General features: G+C 58.6%; 2 protein-coding genes across 5 annotated transcripts in view; one reads left to right on the top strand and one right to left on the bottom strand.

The window, feature by feature from the left end:
* Positions 1–31: 31 nt before the first annotated feature.
* LONP1 (lon peptidase 1, mitochondrial) lies at positions 32–21,263 on the bottom strand. Its single transcript, XM_038567636.1, has 18 exons — positions 20,832–21,263; positions 17,339–17,427; positions 16,640–16,759; positions 14,677–14,908; positions 12,949–13,010; positions 12,261–12,390; positions 11,741–11,824; positions 10,055–10,275; positions 9,139–9,277; positions 8,259–8,437; positions 6,074–6,161; positions 5,540–5,662; positions 5,342–5,458; positions 2,906–3,046; positions 2,348–2,513; positions 1,424–1,641; positions 1,165–1,329; positions 32–385 (listed from the first exon to the last, which is right to left on the bottom strand). The coding sequence occupies exons 1-18, from the start codon at positions 21,261–21,263 to the stop codon at positions 209–211; spliced, it is 2,883 nt and encodes a 960-aa protein (XP_038423564.1). The 3' UTR covers positions 32–208.
* Positions 21,264–21,451: 188 nt separating this feature from the next.
* Positions 21,452–22,711, top strand: part of CATSPERD (cation channel sperm associated auxiliary subunit delta) — a 52,198-nt gene continuing 50,938 nt past the window's right edge. Inside the window, exon 1 of one of the 4 annotated variants that reach the window (XM_038567627.1) lies at positions 21,452–21,802. In XM_038567627.1, the coding sequence (XP_038423555.1) occupies positions 21,713–21,802 (90 nt within the window). In that variant the 5' untranslated portion in view covers positions 21,452–21,712. The other 3 variants (XM_038567628.1, XM_038567630.1, XM_038567629.1) reach the window with 3 other exon arrangements.

Below are 22,711 nucleotides of genomic sequence, written 5' to 3'. Positions count from 1 at the left end.
GCGCTGCACAGACACGCGGGCAGCCGGGCAGTACTGGAAAGGGTTTTAATCATCATTAAATAGTTCATCTATGCCGGACTCCGTGATTAAGCCAAGTCCTTGCGCGCGGGCCTCTCCTGAGCCTCCTGGCGGCGCAGCTGCCCAGAGCTCCGGCCCGGCGCCCTGTGGCCCCACCGGGCCGCCCGTGCCAGCGGAGCCCGGGCTGCCGTCACCGCTCCACGGCCAGGGCCTCCGCGGGCTCCTCGGGGAAGGCGATGCTGAAGATCTCGCGGTAGTGCTCCACGAAGTGGACCTCCAGGCCCTCGGTGATGAAGGCCGCCAGGTCGTAGAAGTCCTTCTTGTTCTCGGCTGGCAGCACGATGCACGTCACTCCAGCACGCTTTGCCTGGAAGGGGGGTGCCGCAGGTCGGCCTGGCGGAAGGGCCCCAGCCTGGCTCCCCCGCTTGAGGGCTCCCAGCAGCAGCAGCTGGACCCCACGCCTGGCCTCTGGTCCTGGAGCCTGCTCTCCCAGGGCCCCGGGAGGCTTTGTGCACGTCCTGCCGGCACCTGTGAGCTCCTGAGCTCCCCTAACGGAGAAGCTGGCCTAGGAAGGGCCGAGTCTCCAGACCAAGGCCAGCACATTCCCACTGCACCCCCTCTGCTGCTGTGGAGGTAGAGGTGACTCGCCTGTGAGGGGCTGTGCTGCTGCCTCTGACTCCCTCCCCCCCCCTTACAAGGGAGGAAAGCAAGGCTCAGGGTGGAGGGCCTGTGCATGTCCCAGCCACAGACCCTGCCTTGTCCAAGGGGTGGGGGACACGGGAGGGCCAGGTTTCAGATGGCAGGAGATGCAGGGCTCAACGAAGAGGGATGGAGTCCAACAGAGGGTCAACTGGTCAGGGTAGACCTCGTTGCAGCCCCATATGCCCACCCGTCCTGCTCTCTGCACCCCTCATTCTCAGTGCTTGGTTGAGGGGGAAGCAGGAGCCCTGAGGAGCTGAGGACCACTACAGGGCAGCGTCAGCTGGGACACTCCGCTCCACCTGGGGCTACGGCCACCCCCTGCCACTTGAGGCCAACAGCACGGGTGCAAGGTCACAGGACAGTGCCACAGCGTGGGGTCTCTGGTCCAGATTCTCTGCAAGGGGCTGGGGTTCCCAAGCCCCAGGGGGAGGGGCTGACACTCACTGCGATGGTCTTCTCCTTGATGCCACCCACCGGCAGGATCTTGCCCGTGAGGGAGACCTCGCCCGTCATGGCCAGGTTGGGCCGTACTGGCCGGTCCATGGCCAGGGAGAGCAGGGCCGTGACAATGGTGCAGCCGGCACTTGGGCCATCCTTGGGGGTGGCGCCCTGGTGGGGAGATGCAGGTGGGGGGTGGGCAGGCTGCACAGGGGCTGGGCCCAGGCCAGGGGGCTGGGGGCAGAGGTGGGAGGTGAGGCCTCACCTCAGGGACGTGCAGGTGGATGTGGGAGGTCACCAGGTAGTCGTTGGTGGGGTCATGCTGCATCAGGAAGGCCCTGGCAAAGGTGTAGGCGATGCGAGCACTCTCCTTCATCACGTCCCCCAGCTGGCCTGTCACCTCCAGGCTTCCATCCTTGTCCCCCTTGCTGTCCTTGTCTCGTGGCCTCCGAGGGGAGGTCTCAACAAACAGCGTGGAGCCCCCTGGGAGACCAGCAGGCAGAGACTGTGAACACTGGGACCCCTCAGATTCCAGGGACAGCTGCTCCCCCCCCCCCCCCCCCCGCCCACAGTGGGGCCACTAGGAACCCCTCCCCCACCTGCAACACTGTCCCTCCCCTAGCTCTCCCTGGCCTACTGCCTGCTCATCCTCCACGTCCCAGCCCCTGCACTGGCCCCGCAGCCAGACTGCCCTGGCCTCTGCTTCGGCCTGCCCCCGTGTACACAGACACCGCGAGTGCGCAGTCTGCCAGCTCCAAACCCCGATTCCTTGAAATCCAGTCTAAGTAAGCAGACCCTTCACCCTTCAGAGCCTGCGTGCTTCCCATAGGCCCCCCAACAGCACCACCCTGCCACCACCCTGGAGCTGAGACCAGCCTCCCTGCTGAGCTGAGTGAGGTCACCTGGACAAGGAAGCCCCCTGCTGGGTGTCATTTTCCCCCCACAAGGCAAAAGGGATTTCTCTCAACGCAAATAACCCTTCTTGATCAGCCCCTGGTGTCTCAACTCCCTTCACCGGGGGGGGGGGGGGGGGGGGGGGGTGGGGGGGGGGTGGAGGGGTGGGGGGGGGGGGGTTGCAGGACTTGGGATCTGCAGTTGTCAGCCCTCCTGCGTCTCCCAGGGAGGACGTGCGGCACCATCCCCCCCACCCCGCCTAGCCCCAGGCCACCTCCTGGCCCAGGCTGCTCACCCATGGCAGTCCAGGCCAGTCCCATGACCACACCAGGGGGCGTCACATCGTACATGCGCTCCACAGTGAACACGGGCTTCCCCACAAAGTCCTGCAGATTCTCTGGCGTCACCTCTACGAGGTCCGCCTCCCCACTGACAATCTTGTAGGCGGACTTCCGTAACACCTGGAGCAGGCAAGGCAGCCGAGTGGGCATGGGCCCTCACCCCAGTTAATTTTTAACATTGTGGTAAAATACAAAACATGATCATTTCACCCCTTTGTAAGCTTACGGCTTCACGGCATGAAGCGCATTCACGTGGTCGTGCAGCCATCTCTACCGTCCAGCTGTAGAACTTTCCACCTCCCCAAACTAAGACCCTGTCCCCAGGAAGCACCGGCTCCCTGCTCCACCCCTGGCTCCCACCACCTGTCTCTGTGGACAAGATGCCTCTAGGGACCCCCCAAGGTGGGATCTGCAGGATGTGCCCTGCCTGGGGTGGCGTCCTGTCTTCAAGGCCCTCCTTCCACCTGCACAGGCTGCAGACCCTGCCCTCCTGGTCTGTCTGCCCAGCTCACCTTCTCCACCTGCTTCTGCAGGTTGCGCACACCACTCTCCCGGCAGTACTGCTTGATGAGGAGGGTCAGCACGTCTGATGACAGCTTGGCCTTGCTCTCATCCAAGCCACACAGGGCACGGGCCTGAGGCACCAGGTACCGCTGGCAGGGAGGAGAATGCTGCCATTGGGACCCCGGGGCCTCTTCCATGGCCCCACTTACCACCACACCTTCCCAAGACCTCTGGCTGGCTAAGACCATGGAGGTGGGCCCAGCACCTGCCTGTAGGGAGCTCGACCCAGCCCCCGGGGTGGGGGTGAGCCAGGGGAAGGCTGCCCCAGGAGGTGACACCAAAGCTGAGACCCAAGGGTAAGGAACCAGCAAGGCAAGGAGGGAGGCAGGGGGTCTGGGCACAGAGCACGGCAGGTGCCAGGACGCCCCATAGTGAATGCACACGTGCCCAGCCTGCCTCTTCCAGAAGCTCCCAGGCCTCTGCTCCTGCTGCATCGACTGCCCAGATTCCATTCCTGCCCTTCCTGAGACACCCCTCCTCCAGGAAGGTCTCCCCTGATCCCTGGGCTCAGCCCATTCCCACTAAGGATCTGAGTCAGGGTAAGCGGCTGCCAAGAATGGGAAGGTCACTAGAGGCTCCAAGGTCACACCCACAGTCCAGCCCAACTCCTGCCACACGGCAGTCAAGGGACAGTCAAGGGACAGACAGTCCTGAGCACTAACTGGGGGCGGAGGGCACCTGAGACACGAGGGGCACGACCATGCACGCCAGTACGTGGGGCGGCTGACATGGCCTGGCCCTGAAGCCTCTGGGAGTCCGTGTTCTTCTTGTCATCATTTTAAAGGTTTAAAAGTCCCCTGTCCAGGTCCCCAAGCCCGCCCCTCCTTGGCCAGGTGGGGAGGTCCCAGAACCCCTATAACTACATCCACCTAGAGCTCACCTGGCTCCCCACCCAACCCAGGGGACAAAAGCCAGTCAAGCCCCAAGGGCTGGGACCCAGCACCCGAGCTCAGGGAGAAAGTGCTCAACCCTTTACAGAACAGAAACACTGGGTTAGAAACACGTTCCCTTTCCTCTGGAAGGAATCTGCTCTGCTCTGCTTAGCATCCTTCAGGGTAGAAATCCAGCCCCCAGCCTAGGGAGATCACGGACGTCTAGGAAACGCAGACACCTGAATCCCGGGTGAGCCTCAGCCTAGGACACATGTTATGCGGTCACAGAACTCGGGCACCCACGGCTGGTGGGAAAATGGGGGCAGGTGGCCTGCACTGAACCCGGCCGCCCAGCCCCAGGGCCCCCCACCCCAGGGCCACCCCAGCGACACATGTGCTGCGGGACGGGGGTGATGTGCTGATGGGGCAGGTGACGATCAGGGCTGAGCACACAGTCCCCAGCAGTGCACAGGTAGGCCTGAACCCTGAAAGCCCAGGAAAGACTGTTCTCTCTGTCACGTTTGGGGGCAGTCTCTCCCTTGTTCCTGTTCTGGGCCCCGGGAGAATGGGGTGGCAGAAATCTGTACTGGGTGGGACTTTGACCCCAGGTCCTGAAACCAGAGCCCCGAGACCCTGGAGTTCTCTGAGAGGCAGGGAGAGCGGGGCGGCTGCTGGTAGCTACGGCCCCTCCCCACCACACCTGAGCCTGCACAGTGAGGCAGCTCCTGGACCAGGGCTTCGATGGTCAAAGGGATGGAACCTTCAGCCTCACCCCTGACCCCCAGGGAGAGAGGAGGGCTGGAGGGGGAGCCAGTCACCAGTGCCTAGAATTTACTCAACAATGCACATGGAATGAAGCCTCTATAAACTTCGTAGGCTGTGGAGCTGGGAGAAAGCGGAGGTGCTGGGTGGCGCACCCAGGGAGCGCACAGAAGCCCCTGCCCCCTTGCTGGGCTTGATACAGCTTTTTCAGCTGTTCCCTAGTTGTAGCCTTCATGATAAACTAGTAACTACGTGACCTAAGTTCCAGAAGCTGTTACAGTAAGCCATCAAACCCCAAGAGGAGGTTGTGGGAAAGCCCCACCCACAGCCAGCAGGGCAGAGGAAAGGAAGCCCCGGGATGCGCAACTGGCATCTGAGGCAGGGGCAGCCGGGTGGTCCTGAGCCGTCCGCCTGCGGGGTCTGATGCCAACTCCAGGCAGGACCGGACTCTGAGCTCCTGGACACCCAGGCAGAGAGGTAGGCAGGGTGGGACACCCGCGCTGGAGTCAGAGCTATGCTGGTACATGGTTCACAGCAGGCTCACCTCTGCTCTTGGCGATGCTCAGGCTACAGAAGTGGGCAGAGCCTGGCCATCCCCTCTCCGAGCAGGGCCACTGTGGACTGCCCCCCCTCCCAAACCCCAGCTCTGCTTAGGAGCCTGGCACTTGGGGGTGCTCAAACATGCCTCCAGCCCCCACTGCTGGGGGTACCCTCTTCTGTCTAGAGCTGGGGTGAGGGTCCTGCCCTCACCTCTGCGATGGCGAGCTTCTCCTGGGCCACATAGCCAGACACGTTGATCATCTCCATCCGGTCCCTCAGTGGCTCTGGGATGGTCTCGGTGACATTGGCCGTGCAGATGAACAGCACCTGGGGAAGGCGGCAGGGAGGTATGGAGGCCTGGCCACCCTGCCCCTCCCCACTGGGCCCAGCTCCCGGCAGGACACACACCTTGGACAAGTCCACAGGCACGTCCAGGTAATGATCCAGAAAGTTGGCGTTCTGCTCGGGGTCCAGCAGCTCGAGCAGTGCTGACGAGGGGTCCCCCTGGTAGCCTCGGCCTATCTTGTCCACCTGAAGGGGCAGCAGAAGGCAGGTAGTTTGGGTACCTTGCCCGCTCCTCACGTCTGCCTGCCAGACACTCCTGGTGGGAGGTGGCTGGGTGGGACCAGATATCACCAGCACCAGGGTGGTGGGGTGCAGGGATGGGAAGGGGGACCAGGCAAGCCCTGAGCGAGGGGTGCAAGGGCACACAGGGGATCTGCTGAGGCAGGAGAGACGCTGCAGTGAGGCCACCCAGTGACTGGGGACAACCAAAATGGCAGGGAACACAGGTCTCATCTTGGATACATAATCTGCCAAAGCTCTGACCTAGGAAGGCCCAAGGGACCGTGTCTAACCTCGGGGAAGGGTGCTAGGGACAGAGCCGTGCTGCCTTGTCAGCTCCGAGGCCGGCCCCACGCCCAGCCCTCCGTCCATGCGCACCTCATCTATCAGGATCAAGGGATTCTCCGTCTTGGTCTTCTTCAGGCACTGGATGATCTTTCCTGGCATAGCACCCACATACGTCCGCCTGGAGGGCAGAGCACAGCAGGAGCGGCGGCTCCTCACCTGTCTGCAGCTGGCCATGCCAGCACCCCAGCACCCACAGGCCCAGCTCGCAGGCAGCACCAGGACCCCAGGGAACCCACGCACACCCTCCAGGGCTGCCAAGGGGCGGCAACGGCGAGACGCACACAGAGCGGCCCTGGTGCAGGCGGCACAGATGCTGGTAGCTGCCGACTGTGCGAGTCTGCGGGGCACCATCACCCCAGTGGCCTGTGCTCTCCGACAATGAGAATGTGGGCATTGTCCCCCCACTCAGACTCGAGGCAGGGGAACAGATGCAGAACCAGGTCTCACTCAGACCTGTCCCCCGAGCCAGCACCTCCTATCCAGACGGTGAAACCCAGCCCGCACTGCCCAACCTAACAGAACAAGGAAGCTCAGGAGCAGCCCGGGGCTGGCAGCAGAAATGCTCCCCCCACCCAGGTCCTCCCAGGCACAGTGTGGCCTACCAGGCCTCGGGGCCACTGGGCCCAGGGCCTGGACCCAGCTGGCACTTGCTGGAGTGTCTCTTGATGACCTTGCTCTACTGTCCCAGCTCAGCTGCGGGTGTCTGGCACTCACAGAGCATAAAGCAGACACCAGTGCTGTGCCCCTGAGCTAAGGCCCAGCGGGGCGAGCAGACAGTATGTCAAATGGGGGAGAAAATTGTAAGATAAACTTTATATGCTATAAAAATAAGGATAGGGGATTTAAAACGACATTTCCGGGGCACTAAGTGGGAGGACAGGGAATGTCTTGGGGAGAGGCCCTGAGCAAAACAAGTGAAGAGGCAACCGTTTGGGTATTCAAAGGAAGAGGGTTTTCTGAGTCAGGGGAACAGCCTATGCAAAGGTCCTGGGGCAGGGACAGGACCAGGCCTGGTGTGCTGGAAGCCCATATGGCTGGAGCAGAGGGAGTAACGAGAAGAGAAGAGGGGAAGGAGTGAAAAGGGTGGAGTATGCCAGGCCTTGCAGGCCTCAGTGTGGATCTGGGCTTTTACCCCAAGGAAGGAGGGAGCCCTGAGGGCTGTGGGCAGAGGAGGGTTTCACTGTTACCAACAGGGTAAGAGCAGGAAGTTCCCTGTTCTTATCCTTGTCGGGGAGCCCAGCGCAACATCAGCACAGAACACCTGTCCCTGCCCTCCTGGGCCCCTCTCCCTTGATGACAGCCTCCAAAGTCACGGACGTGTACTTGTTAACAAACTCACCCAGTGCCTCTTCTTGGCCTGGATGAGTGGGGTTTGGCCACACTCTTGGGCATTCTCTGAGCCAGGAGCCCGGAGGTCGCTAGGACCTGCCTCTGCTTTCCCCACCTTCATCCTCCAGCCGGGAGCCAAGAACCCACAGGCCTGTCCTGCCCCGCTGCCCTCTGAGCAGGCCCCACACCGCCTGGGTGCCTGGCACCACTCCAGCCTGGAGGCTCCTCACCTGACACCATGGAAGCCTCGTCCACCTCTGGCCCCACGGCCCTGCCACATTCCAGGTGCCGCCTCTGATCTGGAGCTCACAAGACACCTGCGTGCCTAATACACTTGTGTCTCACCAAAGCCACCCAAAGCAGCACCCGAAACGGGCCGTGTGGCAAGAAGCCCCAAGAGAGCCCATTATGAATGCCCCAACATCAGGGTGCCATACGCACAGCCAGGCGGTTTTCAGACCCTGGACACAGGGCAGCAGCCTCTGCTTGGGCCTGGCAAGAGCTTGAAGAACCAGGAGAGCTGCTGAGGGCTTCAACGGCACGCCACCCCGTTCTCAGTGGGGAAACCACCTTGGCCCGGAACCCTGGCCACAGCGCCGGGGTTGCTGAGCTGGGGAGACGGGAACTGAAGTAGTGGAGACCATCTGCCAATGGCCTGGCGAAGAAATGTTCCTGCTGGTTGAGAGGCCAAGGTTTTGAGCCAACGTTTGAGTGCTAGATGCAGTCGGCCTGGAGTCCGTGGACACCGGGGCTTGTCAGTCACGAACCCCAGAGTGAGCACAGATCACCGCGCACCGAGGACACCCCTCTAACGAGCACAGGACGGAGCCGGAATGAAGCCCGACAGGAGGTGGGTGAACCATGGGTCGAGACAGGCCAAGCCTACCTGTGCCCTTTGATCTCAGCCACATCAGTCATGCCCCCGACGCTGAAGCGGAAGTACTCTCGGTTCAGGGCACGGGCAATGGAGCGAGCAATGCTGGTCTTGCCCACGCCAGGGGGACCGTAGAAGCAGAGGATCTTGCCCTGGGTGGAGCCTCGGAGCTGGCTGACAGCGATGAACTCCTGCGGACCGAGGTGGGTTCCCATGAGACACGCGCCACCCTTTCTGTGGGGCCAGGGCCCGGCCTGATGCAAGGCTCGCCACTGGCACGCTGCCTTTCAGGTTTCTGGGGGCGTGGAAGGGACAAGGTATATCCCAGAGGGCCTGCGCTGACTAGAAGGGTCACTGGCACCAAGAAGGGCAGTGGCCGACTGTGGGTGACCATGACCCCAAGCTGTAGTAACCCCTTCCTCCCACGTTCTGGGCCATATCGATAATCCTTGGAAACCTGAGGCCCCCGGAGAAGGCAGGTTGGCCCAGGCTGCCCTTGCCACCACCCCTGAGCTGCTCCAATGCCAGTCCCCCCACTGGGAACCCTTCCCCCTCCTTCCTCAGCCTCTGCTGATCCCCACAGCCCTGTCTCAGCCAAGGCCCTCCCACACCATAGACCAGAAATTCCCCAAGGGGCTCCTCTAGGAACCCCCCCTTACCCCAGTATGGGGGAAGCCTGGGTGCCAGGCTCTGGGGCACCCACCACCTGTGCCCAAATCCAGATGACAAACCTTGCCTCTCTCTGCCCACCCTGGGAGCATGGAACAAGTGACCAGGGGAGGCTTAGAGCAGCCTGTGCCCAAGGACCTACAGGAAGGGTGCAGAGAAACTCAATGGGATGGGGGGGGGGGGGGGGCGGATAGGACCCAGGGGAGGGGTGCAAGGGCCGAACCAGGATGCGCTTCTTGACATCCTCCATCCCATAGTGGTCCTCCTCCAGCACTGCCTGGGCCCGGGCCAGGTCCAAGTTCTCGTTGCTGTACTTGCCCCACGGGATGGACGTCAGCCAGTCCAGGTAGTTACGCGTGACGCTGCCACAGGACAGACAGGAGCCAGTGAGTGGGGCCCAGCCAGCTGCCCAGTGCTGCTGTTACAAACTCACGTTGCCGACACCCACTGAGCCTGAAGCACGAACCACATCGCGGCTGGAGGAGCTGGGAACTGCCTCGATCAGCCATCTGGGTAAAGGCCACACTGTGGGAACTGGCATAGCTCCCAGCACAGGTGTTCAGCCTATTTCCGGGATCAGATGTGGCGAACACAGGAACTGCTCAAATCCTATACCACGGTGGTGGCAGGGGTGCAGACAGGAGACGACCTCCCCAGGGCACATGCGAAACCAGCCTGGCTGGTGACAGGTCAGCACTGCCCCAAGCGACCCCAGAGAGGGAGCCGCACACTCGCTGGGCAAGTATGGGCCCCCAGGAAGACGTGTTGACTTCCAGGCTCTCAAAGCCACGCAAAGAAGGCAGGGCAAGCGTCCCGGCTGGAAGCACTGCTTAAAGCCAGACATCCCTGGGTTCAAATCCCTGTACCAGCTTGGAGACCCTGTTCCCTGACTTGACTTCTCTGAACCCTCCACACTGAGGCAATGGGTGACACACACTCTCCCTGGAAAATGGGTGACAAAGAAAAGTGTGTTCTGCACAGGGGCGCCCAGAGAGGACCGTCCCAGGCCAGGTGCTTCTCAGGGCCCCAGCGTGACCAGAGTGTCCAGGGGACCCAGCCTCCCAGACCCCACCAGGCTTGGCTGAGGCCGGGCACGAGAGGGAGGGGGGCCACCGGGGCACAGCCTCCAGGGCGCTTACTTGAACTCTGACGAGTGGTTGTCCAGCAGCCCCAGCTTGCTCAGCTCCTCGTCCACCACGTCCATGACATGCTTGGGGACCACAAGCTCCTTGAGCCGCTCACGGAACTTCTCCTCAATGGCGTCCTTGTCGTCCTTCTCTAGGCCCAACTCCTTCTTGATGATCTTCAGCTGCTCCTGTAGGAGGTACTTGCGGTGCGTCTGCTTGATCTTCTCCTCCACCTGTAGGGCCATGAGGCCATGGTCACACAGGGTCACAGGGGGTCACATAGGGAGTGGCCTCCTGCGGACATAGGGAGAGGAGAGACCGTGTGGCCACCTCCAGCTCCCTCCCCTCTGACCGTGGCTCCCTGAGCAGTGGGGCCTGGAAACAAACCATGCAGAGTTCCAGGTGAGGAGGGGATTCGCTCTTGGTCCTGAACTCAGCCAGGTGAAGCTCGCCTGATGCCAGGGTGCCTCCCATGGGCACGGAGCTCCCCTGGACCGACAAGGCCGCAGGCAAGGGCTCAGAGGCCAACCAAGACCACTGCCGCTTACACCCCCACTCCTGCGTCCCGTCCGGGGTGCATTAAGAAAGAAGTACCTTGTGCTGGGGCACCTGCAGGGCTCAGTCACTGCAGCATGCGACTCCTGATCTTGGCGTTGTAAGTCGGAGCCCCACATTGTGAGCAGACATAACATAAATACTAAAAGTGAGGAGCAGTGTGCCTGGCTGGCTCAATCAGTTAAGTATCTGCCTTCAGCTCAGGTCATGATCTCAGGATCCTGGGATCAAGCCCCACGTTGGGCTCCCCATTCAGCAGGGAGTCTGCTTGTCCCTTTCCCTTTGTCTTCCCCACCTAGTGCTATTTCTTAAGTTAAAAAAAAAAGAGTTGCCTTGAGCTAATAACTAAGCATTAAATATTTTCCAGTTAAAAACGTAATGTGAAACTTCTTTTTAAAATAAAGCTAAATGGGGGATCCCTGGGTGGCTCAGCGATTTAGCGCCTGCCTTTGGCCCAGGGAGCGATCCTGGAGTCCCGGGATCGAGTCCCGCGTCGAGCTCCCTGCATGGAGCCTGCTTCTCCCTCTGCCTGTGTCTCTGCCTCTCTCTCTCTCTCTGTGTCTATCGTAAATAAATAAAAATAAATCTTTAAAAAAAAATAAAAAATAAATAAATTAAAATAAAGCTAAATGGACACCTGGGTGGCACAGTGGTTGAGCATCTACCTTTGGCTCAGGGAGTGATCCCGGGATCCAGGATCGAGTCTCACATTGGGCTCCCTGCATGGAGCCTGCTTCTCCCTCGGCCTATGTCTCTGCCTCTCCCTGTGTCTCTCACAAATAAATAAATAAAATCTTAAAATAAAATAAAGCTAAATGGAAAAACTGAGTCAAATTTGAAAAACATGACTGGTAATCAACTGACAATCCAGGTAGCCCATGGCTTTGCCCACAATCAGGAAGGCAGGCCACAAAGAGTAGTCTTTTCAACCCTATAGGGCTGGTTCGCAATTTGCAGCATTTCCCCACGATGCCGAAGGTAGAGCAAGCTCTGCCCCAATGGAGGCCATCCCCAGACCGCGGGCTCTGGGCTCAGTGCTGGGACCAGCTTTAAGTGTTGTGGTGCAGAGCTTCCCAGCCCCAAATGAGAGTGACACCTGCATGCCACCCTCCCTACAGAGGCGTATCCTCAGCCCAGGCTCACCTCACGCCCCAGGCGCTGCTGCAGCTTGCTCAGCTCAAACTCCTTCTTGAGGAGGGAGAGGGCCTTATACAGCCGCTTGGGAATCTGCCAAGAAAGGGAAGATGCGGTTAGTCAGAAGTCGGCATCTCTCGGGTGTCGGGGAGCACAAACAGGGCAGATCGACCTGGCCATGCGTCACCACTGGAGGCACGCCACCGCCTCTGACCAGCAAGCCCAGTTCTACAAACACGTCCCACAGACAGATAAACTCCTGGACGTCTGCAAGCCATGGTCGAGGACATTCTGAGTGTTGTTGTTTATAACAGCAAAAGGCTGCTCGCAAGCCAAATACACCACCCATTAACCAAAAGTCACCTCCTGGAGGAACGCCATGCAGCCTCGACAGAGAACAGGGAGCTATGCGCGGCCTGACGGGCCAGGGCTAATGTGAAATGAAATCACAAAAAGGAGTGGCGGACAAGCAGCCAGGCTGGGAGGCTGCCCGCCATGCAAATCAGCACCAGGGCTGGGGCACACTCACATTGGTTTCCTCCAGGACGTCCTGCAGCTCGTGGGACTCGGCTCCGGTCAGGGCAGCGCCCATGTCACTCAAGTAGATAGGGTTGTCCACCACCCTCTGGCCCGCCTGCATCATTTGCAGCACAGACTCCCTGGAAGGGACAGAGCGATGCTGCCAGAGGCACAGGGGTGCTGCAGCAGCAGGGGCTGGGCGCAGGCAGGAGCACTGGCTTATGTCTTTCCCCAGCAGTGAGGGTCCAGGCCCTGGGATGCCCGCAGAGAGCCAGGTGCAGGGCCAGTGGGGACACCCGTCCTAGAGCCACAAAACTAACGACCCCAGGGCCACACACAAACCCCCTCCAGTGCCCCCCTCTGTGAGATTCCCTCCTTCCACCCCAGCTGATGACAAAAAGGCTTCCAGCCAAACCCAAGCCCATGTTAGTACGAACTGGGCAAAGAACCTGCACTGGGCAAGCTATGTCCCTCCAACCTCCCACCACAGGGCCCCTCTGCCACAACAGAAACAGGGTTTACTCACAGGGCTGGGCCCTGGACCCTGGATATCTGCCCCTGGCAAGGTTTTCCATCAGGATGACGCTATGAGAAAGCCTCCCACCAACCCAGTTGCAGAAAGAGGCAGACAGACCCCAGCCTGGCCTCACAGAGGGTGGACCACACACAGGGACTGGGGCGTGGCGCCAGGGACCAACCTGTAGAGCGGGTTCAAGGCAATGATGTCACGGATGGTCTTCACAATCTCAGCGGTCAGGGCCTGGCAAACAAGGAGGATGACGTCAGTCCCTGGGGCCCGAGGAGCCCCTCTGGCCTGGTGTCAGACGCCCAGGAGCACAGGCCAATTCCCCCAGTCATGGGGACTCAGGATCAAGACAGTAAAAACGAAAACCAACACCTACCTCCCTGTACCACTCTGAAACTTGACCTCAGAATGAGCCATTTCCAGGACAAGGGGGGTAACAGGGGGCTCCTTTATTTCAAGCATGTGTCTCACAACCAACACTGTCTCAACCTCAGCACACCCTGGTTTGAATTCTCCTCTGGGGATATGCCTACGACTCAGCAGGGATTTCAGCCTGTCCCCTTCCAGAACCTCAGGCCCAGGCTCCCCGAGGAGTGGAGGACCCCCTCTGCTGTGGCTACCATGGGTATCATGGCCACAGCAAGGACAGTAATGCTGGTGGGACCACGGACAGTTTATGGCATAACCACCGGAACCTCATGATTTCCAGAAGGCAGCTCCCCACATACCACACCCCAGTGAGGGCACAGGTGGGCAGAGAAAGCAACTGCCATGCATTCCTTCACCGCAAGCACCCAGCCTCTGGTTAGCGGGTTCGCCCCTGAAATGACAGGGCTGACCTTCCAGAAGGAATCTGTAGAGACCCCATGGTGCTTGCACAGACCAGCCCGAGCATACAGCCTCCTCAAGTCTCCCTATTCTTTTCCCTGCACCATTTATGAATTTCACTGGTCTTTCTCCCACTACGTGATCCTCACAGGAAACTCTAAAGCTCTGCTGCCCCATCCAGCAGCCATTGGCAGCTATGCACAAATAAATTAGAACCGTGACAAAATCAAATATTTTGTTCCTCAGTTGTAGCAGCCAGAGATCGAGTGCTTGATAACCGGCGGGGCTAATGGTGCAGAACCAGAGAACATTTCCACCAGCGCAGCAGTCCTCCTGGACAGTGTAGTCCCATGGGTGTGGCTGCTGGCCTGGGCCCGTGGCAAAAGCAGCCAAGCCCCTCCCAGCCCCCGGGGCAGATGTTATAACAGACGGCAGGACTCCTGCCCACCAAGCTCAGAAGCCCCAGAACTCCATTCAGCACAGCGCCACAGGATTGGATCGAGCTGCAGACCACTCACTGGCCTCAGGAAGGCCTACAATGCCAGTCGGTGCTCAAGCAAGGAGCTTTGCCTTTGCCTGACTTCACCCCTACCCACTGGAAGCAGGGCCCCTGCCTCTAATTTACACTAGGAGAATGGGCAAAGGGCATCTCCCACCACCTTGACAGATGGCTCGCAAGCTGTGAAGGAAGCAGGCAAGCCTGCCTCTGGGGTCCAGGGGGCCAGAAGGCTGCTGCTTTGTGGCTTCGATGCCACTGGTAATGGTGAGCAGGCCCTGCTCCCATCCTCCCCGGACTGGAGGGGAAGGAGCCAGCAAGGAAAGAAGGCAGGGGGCTCCAGTGCAGTGGCCACAGGCTGGGGCTGGACCCAGGTTCAACCCCTGCCTCCTTCACGGGAGCTAAGGGGCCCAGCACGTTTCCTTGGCCTTCTGGATGCCCGTTTCTTCTAGGACTTTTGGGGTGAAAGCACATTTTGCATTCCACGAGAACCTGACAGCCATAACAGGCTAGATAGAGCTTCTGTGAACCCGTACCCGTACCCAGGGAGCTCCCTGGGCAGCTGCAGAGACTTACTTTCACTTCTTCCGTGACCTGGAAGTCCTCGTGGACAACGTTCTCAACTTCCACCATGAGCACCTCGCCGGGGGACCCCGAAGCAGGCTCCACCACCATTTCCATCGGGTGCCCGGCACCCAGGTCCTCCTCCACCTCCTTCTTGCCCCGCTTCGTCTTCCTGCGAGGCTTCTGCTTGTTTTCAGCTTCGGCCTCCTCCAGCTCCACCTCCAGCTGTCTGCTGATGTGAATCCTGAAGGCAGAAACACAGAGGTGAAGCTGCCAGGGCTTCCGGTGCTGATGACAAAGGGTCTCGCTGGGCACCGGGGCCAGAGGTCCGGGAACTGGAGACCGAGCTGCTGCTCAGGACCCCATGACTAGCACATTCTCCCCCAGCACTGTTGGCCTCCAGCTGACCCAGCCATTCCATGTTCCAAGCCAACACCCCACTGTCACCCAGAAACATCTGAAGTGTGATGGGTAAGTCAGTGGTAACCAGCTCTGGGGCCCATCACAAGCTGTGGGCTCAACCAAGCACAGCCTGACTTGAGGACTCCATCTGTCCCTCCCTCAGCCTCGGGCTCACCAGACTGTAGCTCCTTTGTGTTGTTCAGGCTTCAAATGAAGGGCACCTCCACAAAGAGGCCCTCTCTGACCACTCCTCTCAGACCTCTGATGTGAGGTCCTGCCCCCATCTATGCCTACTCATCACCCTGTCCATCCTGGCTTCCCCCCAAAGCTCCCACCACCGTCAGAATTCAGCTTGTGACCTGTTTTGAGGCTTATGTCCTCCCCTCCTGGGGGTGGGGTGCGGGCCCCTGGCCTGTTTCTCTGCCCTCACCCAAGTACCCTGCAGACACGAGGGGCCAAGTGATTGCAAACATGCCACATCACCTGGCTCCCGCCCCACAGGGTAACGGCCTGCCACCCTCCCCAGAGGGACTAGGACCTAGTGCCTGGCCATGACAAACAAGCTGCACAGAAAAAGTAGGCCTGGCATCTGGAAGCCAGGAAGACTCCTTCCATAAAGCACCTCAGAGGCTAGACCAACACTTGGTAGCCACTGATGTTTTCATTCTTTGGTCTGCACCTTCCAGTCCCTCCAGCCCATGAGGCACCCCCAGGAGGCAGAGCAGCAGCCTCTTTCCTACAAACAGCCTCTAATGCAAACAGAGGAAGATGGGTGTGGGGGATTCATGGAGTGGGAAGGCCACTGGGGTTTCAGAGAACCAATGCCCGGCCTACCCCATTTCCCCTGTATTCTGGGGGTGCTGCCTGCTGATACCAGAATGGAGCTCCAGGAAGGGAAGGACAGAGAACTCTAGCTTCAGTGAGTGCCAACGAGCATGTCTGATGAGGGGCTATTCACAACATCTACTACGTTATGGCTCAGGACTCAGAAATGCTTCCCATGTGGATGTGATCGTGGCACTCTTGACAAGCACCCTGAGGACCAACATTTCTTGGAACACACATGAAAAGCTGGAAAGCTTCAACCCAGCTGTTCTTGCAAATTTTTCATAAGTGTGAAAGGATAAGTATTTCAACTGAGCTCACAGGCTGCATGGAGCCCTTTGGCGGAGTGGAGATAGAAACTACACAGACCAACAAGGAAATGTGTCCAGTTGAGTGAAAAACTGTGGTGCCAAGCAGGATATCCAGCACGGTCTGCTGGCAGACACAGACAAGGGCACTTGGAACAGCTGACATCTAGACACACCTAAACTTGGGATATAAGGCAACCCACTATATTTGTGATTGCTTTTGTGAATAGCGTGCTTAAGAAGTACAACCGGTCACTAACCACCCATACTGCCACTCTAACAAGGACCCAGAGGTGGCCTGTCTCAGCCACCTCCAGCTTCGGGCTAGCCCCTGCAGTGACAAGGCACTACAGCTGACCAAGAAGGATGGGCAGTACCAGAACCTGGGGACACTCAGGGGCTCTCCTCCCGCCCCATCCCACACACTCAGGGCCCCACACCTTCTGTGTCCCATGACGATCATGCGCAGCTTGTCCCCAAGGTCTTGCATCTCGTGGATCTGGACAAACGTGCCCGTGTGGTAGACCTCATCCAGGCTCTCAACCACGTCAGACTCGTTGCTGAGGGACAGGGACACAAAGGTACATCATCACAGGCCCTGATTCTCAGTGGGAGGTCTCAGGTGAAGAAGGAGGAGGAAGAGAAGAGAAACACCCCTGCCAACCTCCAATGAAAACCAAGGGCAACCTCCTTGCTCCCACAGGTGAGAAGCTCCTGGCTAAGTCAGCTGCAAGGACCTGATTGGACAGAATGGATTTCATCCACGCCTCCCACTACAGAGCCTGCTCAGAATGTACCTTCCTGCTCAGACTGATTCCTCCCTGCAGTCAAGGTGGGTGTGTACCTGAAGCTGTACTATCTGCCTACCAAGCTCTGCGCTGAAGTGGTCTCACAGGTGGGTTTAACATTGGAGGTTTATATCGGCCCCACCCCCCACCCCCGCCACAACCTAAAAACACATGAAGCTGAGCCAAGTCTTCAGCCCAGACTAAAAAAGCACGCTCGGCTCTTGGCCTTGTGCTCGGCAGGTGTTGCTTGATTTCGGGTCGAAGGTCCAGACTACTCTACGGGGCAGGACTTGTGGTGAGCTACACTCCAGGGCAACTTCAACGAAGGAGTGAAGGTAAAGTTACACTTACTTGTCATCTCTCTTCAGAAAGACGCCAGCATAGGGCTGGGCAAGACGGACTTTCCTTCTTAGCAGCTCAACCAACTTCTTATTTTTAACCTAGCATGACAAGGACCCCAAAGTGAAACACAAGGCAGGTTTTCTAGCTGACGTTTTGACAAGAGCTCTAACATTTTCTATTACGATGCTGGAGGATATGCTAACCTGATCCAGGACACTAATCAACACAGCCCAGGAAGCAAGCCCTCACTGGCCCCCGCCCCCAACAGATGTAGAGAATGTAGTGGGGCAGGTTGACAGGGCTGCATTCCTTGGTGGTTCCCCCCTTCCGAAAGAAAACCCAAAGTAGTAGACCAAAGGTCAGAACCAAGAAATCTTTCGTAACATCCAATTTCAAGAGCTGTTTCAGAGGTGAAATGTCCTATTTGAAAATCTAGGCTATTCTAATTTATCAATGTCAGAAGGACAACACAGATGTGCGTAATTCAACAGTGGCCCGTCTCACAGGCTGGAAACTTGCTCCAACTTGCGTTGAAAGTATTTCCCAATCACATCTATACCCTTTTCATCAAGGACTGAAAGCCCTGGGATGACAACTATTATCCTGATGTCATTTCAATGGCAGGGAGACAGCTAACATCTTCTAGGGAACCTGTGATGGGGGCAGGAGCACAGATGTACATAAGGCTCCACTGGTTTCCTTCCAGCAGGCATTCATTCCCACCCCAGGCCCTGATTACACTTCAGGGCCCTCAAACTTCAGCAAGCATTGGAATTAACCTGGAGGACTTGCTAACGTAGATGGCTGGGTTCCAGCCCTGGAATTTCCTGACAGAGGCGGTCTGGAGTGGGCCTGAGAATCTGCATTTCAAACGAGCTCCCAAGTGATGCTCCCAGGGTTCGGCACCACTTCTGAGAACCAGTGTTCTAACTCTTCCCTTAAGAGGGGCTCTTAACGGGATCCCTGGGTGGCGCAGCGGTTTGGCGCCTGCCTTTGGCCCAGGGCGCAATCCTGGAGACCCGGGATCGAATCCCACATCAGGCTCCCAGTGCATGGAGCCTGCTTCTCCCTCTGTCTGTGTCTCTGCCTCTCTCTCTCTCTCTCTCTGTGACTATCATAAAAAAATTAAAAAAAAAAAAAAGGGGGCTCTTAACTTATGGTCCAGGTATTTCTGACCCCACAGACGTATCTTTCCCAGAGAAAAGGTCCAACACAGCCACCAGGAGTGCTATAAGACCACCAAAAATTAAGAGCTACTGATCTATACTGAGAGGCCACTCAAGGGGAGAAACTACTGGGGCAGGTTAGCCGCAAGCAATGTCCGCCACAGGATCCAGTCAAGAGAGCTTTGCTAACAGGTTCAGAAACCTTTACCCGGTGCCATAGAAGTTTCCCTAATTCCTCTCTGAGAACAGCTGACTGCTGCCATCCCTGAACTTGTCCCCTCTCTTTGGCAGGATTCCTTGTCATCATTTACGTGGTAACAACAGAAACAAAGTGCGTACCGTGTGCCAGTCTCACACTTTCCACAGTGATTCATTTCACTCTCCTAACTCTGGGTAGGCAGACAGAATTTGCTGGAGCAATAATCTCTCTGGGCACGGGGGACAAGAGGCACCTGCCACTTTGCAGGGCTGAGGGGACCGTGCCTGAGCACTCCTGACCCCAGAGGCCGGCTGGGGTCAAAGACAGGAAAAAGGCTCCAGGGCAAGCTTCTGAAACATCAAGAGCCACCACATAGGAAACAGCAGCAGCTTCCGATTGAGGTAGGAGGCTATATCCCTGACACAGGGGAACTCACCTCTTTGACCAGCTCTAAGAACTGAAGTATGATTATGATGCCCATTTTGCTGACGAGAAATTGGAGGCCCAGAGGAACAGCTTTCTGAAGGTGAAGAAGCTATGTATGGGTGGTGGAGCCAAGATAGGAACCTACAGGCTCTCGGGCCTCTAAGTAACCACTACTCCAAACCAAGGAAGGCCCTTGGAAGAGTAGCCCAGACACATACAATCAGCAGGTGGGCAAGGAGACGGAAGCGAATCCTTCAGGCCTCAGATTTGTTTAGCAGAGACTAGAGTATGAGTGAGAGGCTGCAGTGAATGCAGAGGCTGACTCATCATATGACCTTGCTCAGTTAACAGATAACCTTTCACCGTGGCCTCTCATTTCCACATCATTAAAAAAAAAAAAGAAAAAGAAAAAGACATGTAGGGAAGAAGGCAGGCATTTGGGTCTTTCCTACTCTAAAAACTCAAGTTTGGGCAGCCTGGGTGGCTCAGCGGTTGAGCATCTGCCTTCAGCTCAGGGCCTGACCCTGGAGACCCAGGATCGACTCCCACATCGGGCTCCCTGCGTGGAGCCTGCTTCTCGCTCTGTGTCTCTGCCACTCTGTCTCTCATTAATAAATAAATAAAGTCTTAAAAAAAAAAAAAAAAAAAACCTCAAGTTCCTTGCACTCATGTTGCTTTCTATTACATCACCCCGGTCCATCTCCCCACCCCTTGGCTCTTAGTCTGAAACGATCTTGCTTCCTGTCTCTTCCACCAACATACAAGTTTCTTAGGCACAGGGAGTGCATGTGACTTATTTGCTGCTAAATCAATCCCCAGTGCCTGCTACATATGTGGCAGGAGGTCAAGAACACTCTGAATGAATAGACCACGGTTGCAGCCCTCTGAGAACATCCTTTCCCCCCTACCTTCCTCCTAAGTCTGCTGTACTCTAGTTTCTGACTCTATTATCCCTATAGTAGTCACGGCCTTCCAATGCATAACTGACTTACTAATCTTGCTCACTGCTTCTTATAACCTGCTAGGATGTAAGCTCCAAAAGCAGAAATTTTTATCAGTGTTGTTCGCTATTGCTGTGTCTCCAAGAACTGTACCTGGCACCTGGTAAGCAGTCAAGAAATGTTTAGGGAAGGAATGCATCCTGATTCCAAATGGGCTGGCCATCAGACTGCAGACCGCCCCGGGTGACTGTGTTATGAAACATCTACCAAAACCCACATAAAAAGTAACTGGGGGCAGCCCCGGTGGCTCAGCGGTTTAGCCCCGCCTTCGGCCCAGGGCGTGATCCTGGAGACCCGGGGATGGAGTCCCATGTCGGGCTCCCTGCATGGAGCCTGCTTCTCCCTCTGCCTGTGTCTCTGCCTCTCTCTGTGTGTGTCTCTATGAATGAATAAATAAAATCTTAAAAAAAAAAAAAAAAAAGTAACTGGGCCTCAAGACCGTTATGGTCCTTCCCAGCATCGGAGAGGTCTATGACCAGGACTCTAACTGGGCAGTCCGAAGCTCACTGGGTTCAACAGGGATCTGAAAGGGGGAGCGATCCGGCTCCAGTTCACCAAATTAGTGAGAAGACAGGAACTCGAAATCCAACTTTTAAGAAGCTTCATGCCTGGAAAACGTTGCGACACGAGAGTGCTCAAGGATCCCTCGGTCCAACCCGCTGCCTGCAGAGCCGGGGAAATTGGCGGCCACGGCGGGGGTTGCGCATTACCTCGATGATCTTGATGAAGCGCGGAAACACCGGGTTGCGGGTGACGGCGATGAGCGGCAGGTGCGGGAATACGTCCGGAATAGTCATAGGCGTCAGCGCCGTTATGATGGGGCCCTCCCCGCCCCCCGCGCTGCCCCCCGCGCCCGCGGACCCATCCTCCGCGCCGCCCTCGGAGGCATCCTCGCCGCTGGAGAACGCACCACTGCCGCCGCGGCTGTTCGCCTCCCAAAGTCCCCGCCACTGGCCCGCGGCAACCGGGCCTCGGCCCCACAGCGCCCAGGGAGGGGAGGCGTCGCAGGCCCGCCGGCCGTGGGGCAACCACGTTTCGGCGGCAGTCGGAACCCGCCCCCAGGCAGCGGCCAGCAGCGGCCGCCGCAGCGCCCAACATCGCGCAGCACCCCACAGCCGCACGTAGCCTGTGCCCGCCGCCATGGCCCGGCCATCCTGGCGACGCACAGGACTTGCGTCACTTCCCCTCGCCCGGCTGGTGCGCACGTGAGGCCCCGCGCGTACCCAGGGGCCCGCGGGGGGGCGTGACCCGGAACGGAACGCGGCGGGGGTGGGGCTTACAGGGGCGTGAGGGCGGGGTTGCGCTTCCGGCGCGCCGAAAGCGCCTCTGGCTCACGTGGAGGGCTGTGGGCGAGCTCCAGGGCTCCTGGAAAGCGAGCCGCTGGTGCTGCAAGCGCGGTTGCGAGGACGCATAAGCAGCCCGGTGCTTACACTTGGGCTTAGGCGCGCGGGCGACGTGCGCTCACGCTCTGGAGCGCGTCCCGGTTGGTTGAGCAGCGTTTCCCGGGACACGCTGTGCACATGCCCAACCTAGCCCGTCCACGGGGGGCCGTGTGCGCCAGTCGGAGGCCCGCTGGAGGGTTCGCGAGACGATGAACGCAACGCACGCTCCGACTGGAGAGAGCGCGAGCGTCACCGCGCGAACAGCCAGGCGCTCGAGGAGGGGGTCCCCAGGAGTTGAGGTGCGCATGCGCAGACGCCAGGCCTCCCGGGTGCGGGCCACGTGCTCAGGTTCCAGTCTGCGCATGCTCAGACGGGAGGCGGCGCCCAGCGGCGGTTGAAGCGCTTGGGTGGCGTTGGTTCTTCCGACAAGATGCTGGTGTTGATGCTGGTGGCGGCGACGACCCTGCAGCCCTGCTTGTTTGCCAGCGCTCGGCAGCTGTGCCGGTGGGGCTGCCCTCTCCGGGGAGGGGTGCTGCCCCGGGTCGGGGAGCGGGCGCCAGCTTGACCGTGAGCAGAGCCTCCGCAACCTCGTTAAGGCTTCTTAGCTTCCTGTTGGAGAAGTTGCACTCGGTGTTTCCCGTTCTTTCACCCCAACTGCTCCAGCCCATCACCGGATCCCCCATTGCCGTTCAGAGCTTGGCCCCGATTCCCGCCCTCGGAGCCTCGTGCGCCGCCGCCACCCTAGCCGAGGGCTCTTCTCCGACCCACTCCTGCAGCCGGAGGGATCGTGTGTAAACGAATCCGATGGGACATGCCCCGGCCGTTTGTGTGTGGCGCCAGGGATAAAACCCAAGCTCCTGGCACAGCCTGCATTTCCCCACGCGGTCTGGCACTCAGGACACTCTGGGGTGGGGCAGCATCCCTGGCCTCCACTCGCTATAGATGCCAGTAGTCCTTCCTCCCCCAGGCTTGAAAATCCATCAGAAATGTCTCTAGTTAGGCACTGCCAACTGTCCCTTGGAAATTTGAGAAGCACGGATCTGGCACCTGCCCACCCCTGAGTCAATGCTCCAGTCACCCCATCCCTTGAACAAGCCCAACTCCGGCCAGCCTTGGGGACAGGGGAGATGGCACTTGCTACACCCTCTGCCTGGCACACTTTGCTTCCAGATTTCTCCATGGCTGGTTCCCGATCCTGGTTTAAGTCA

The sequence above is a fragment of the Canis lupus genome, chromosome 20 (genome assembly GCF_011100685.1).
Source record: "Canis lupus familiaris isolate Mischka breed German Shepherd chromosome 20, alternate assembly UU_Cfam_GSD_1.0, whole genome shotgun sequence".
Taxonomy (NCBI): Eukaryota; Metazoa; Chordata; class Mammalia; order Carnivora; family Canidae; genus Canis; species Canis lupus.
This window is presented reverse-complemented; position numbering and strand designations above follow the sequence as displayed.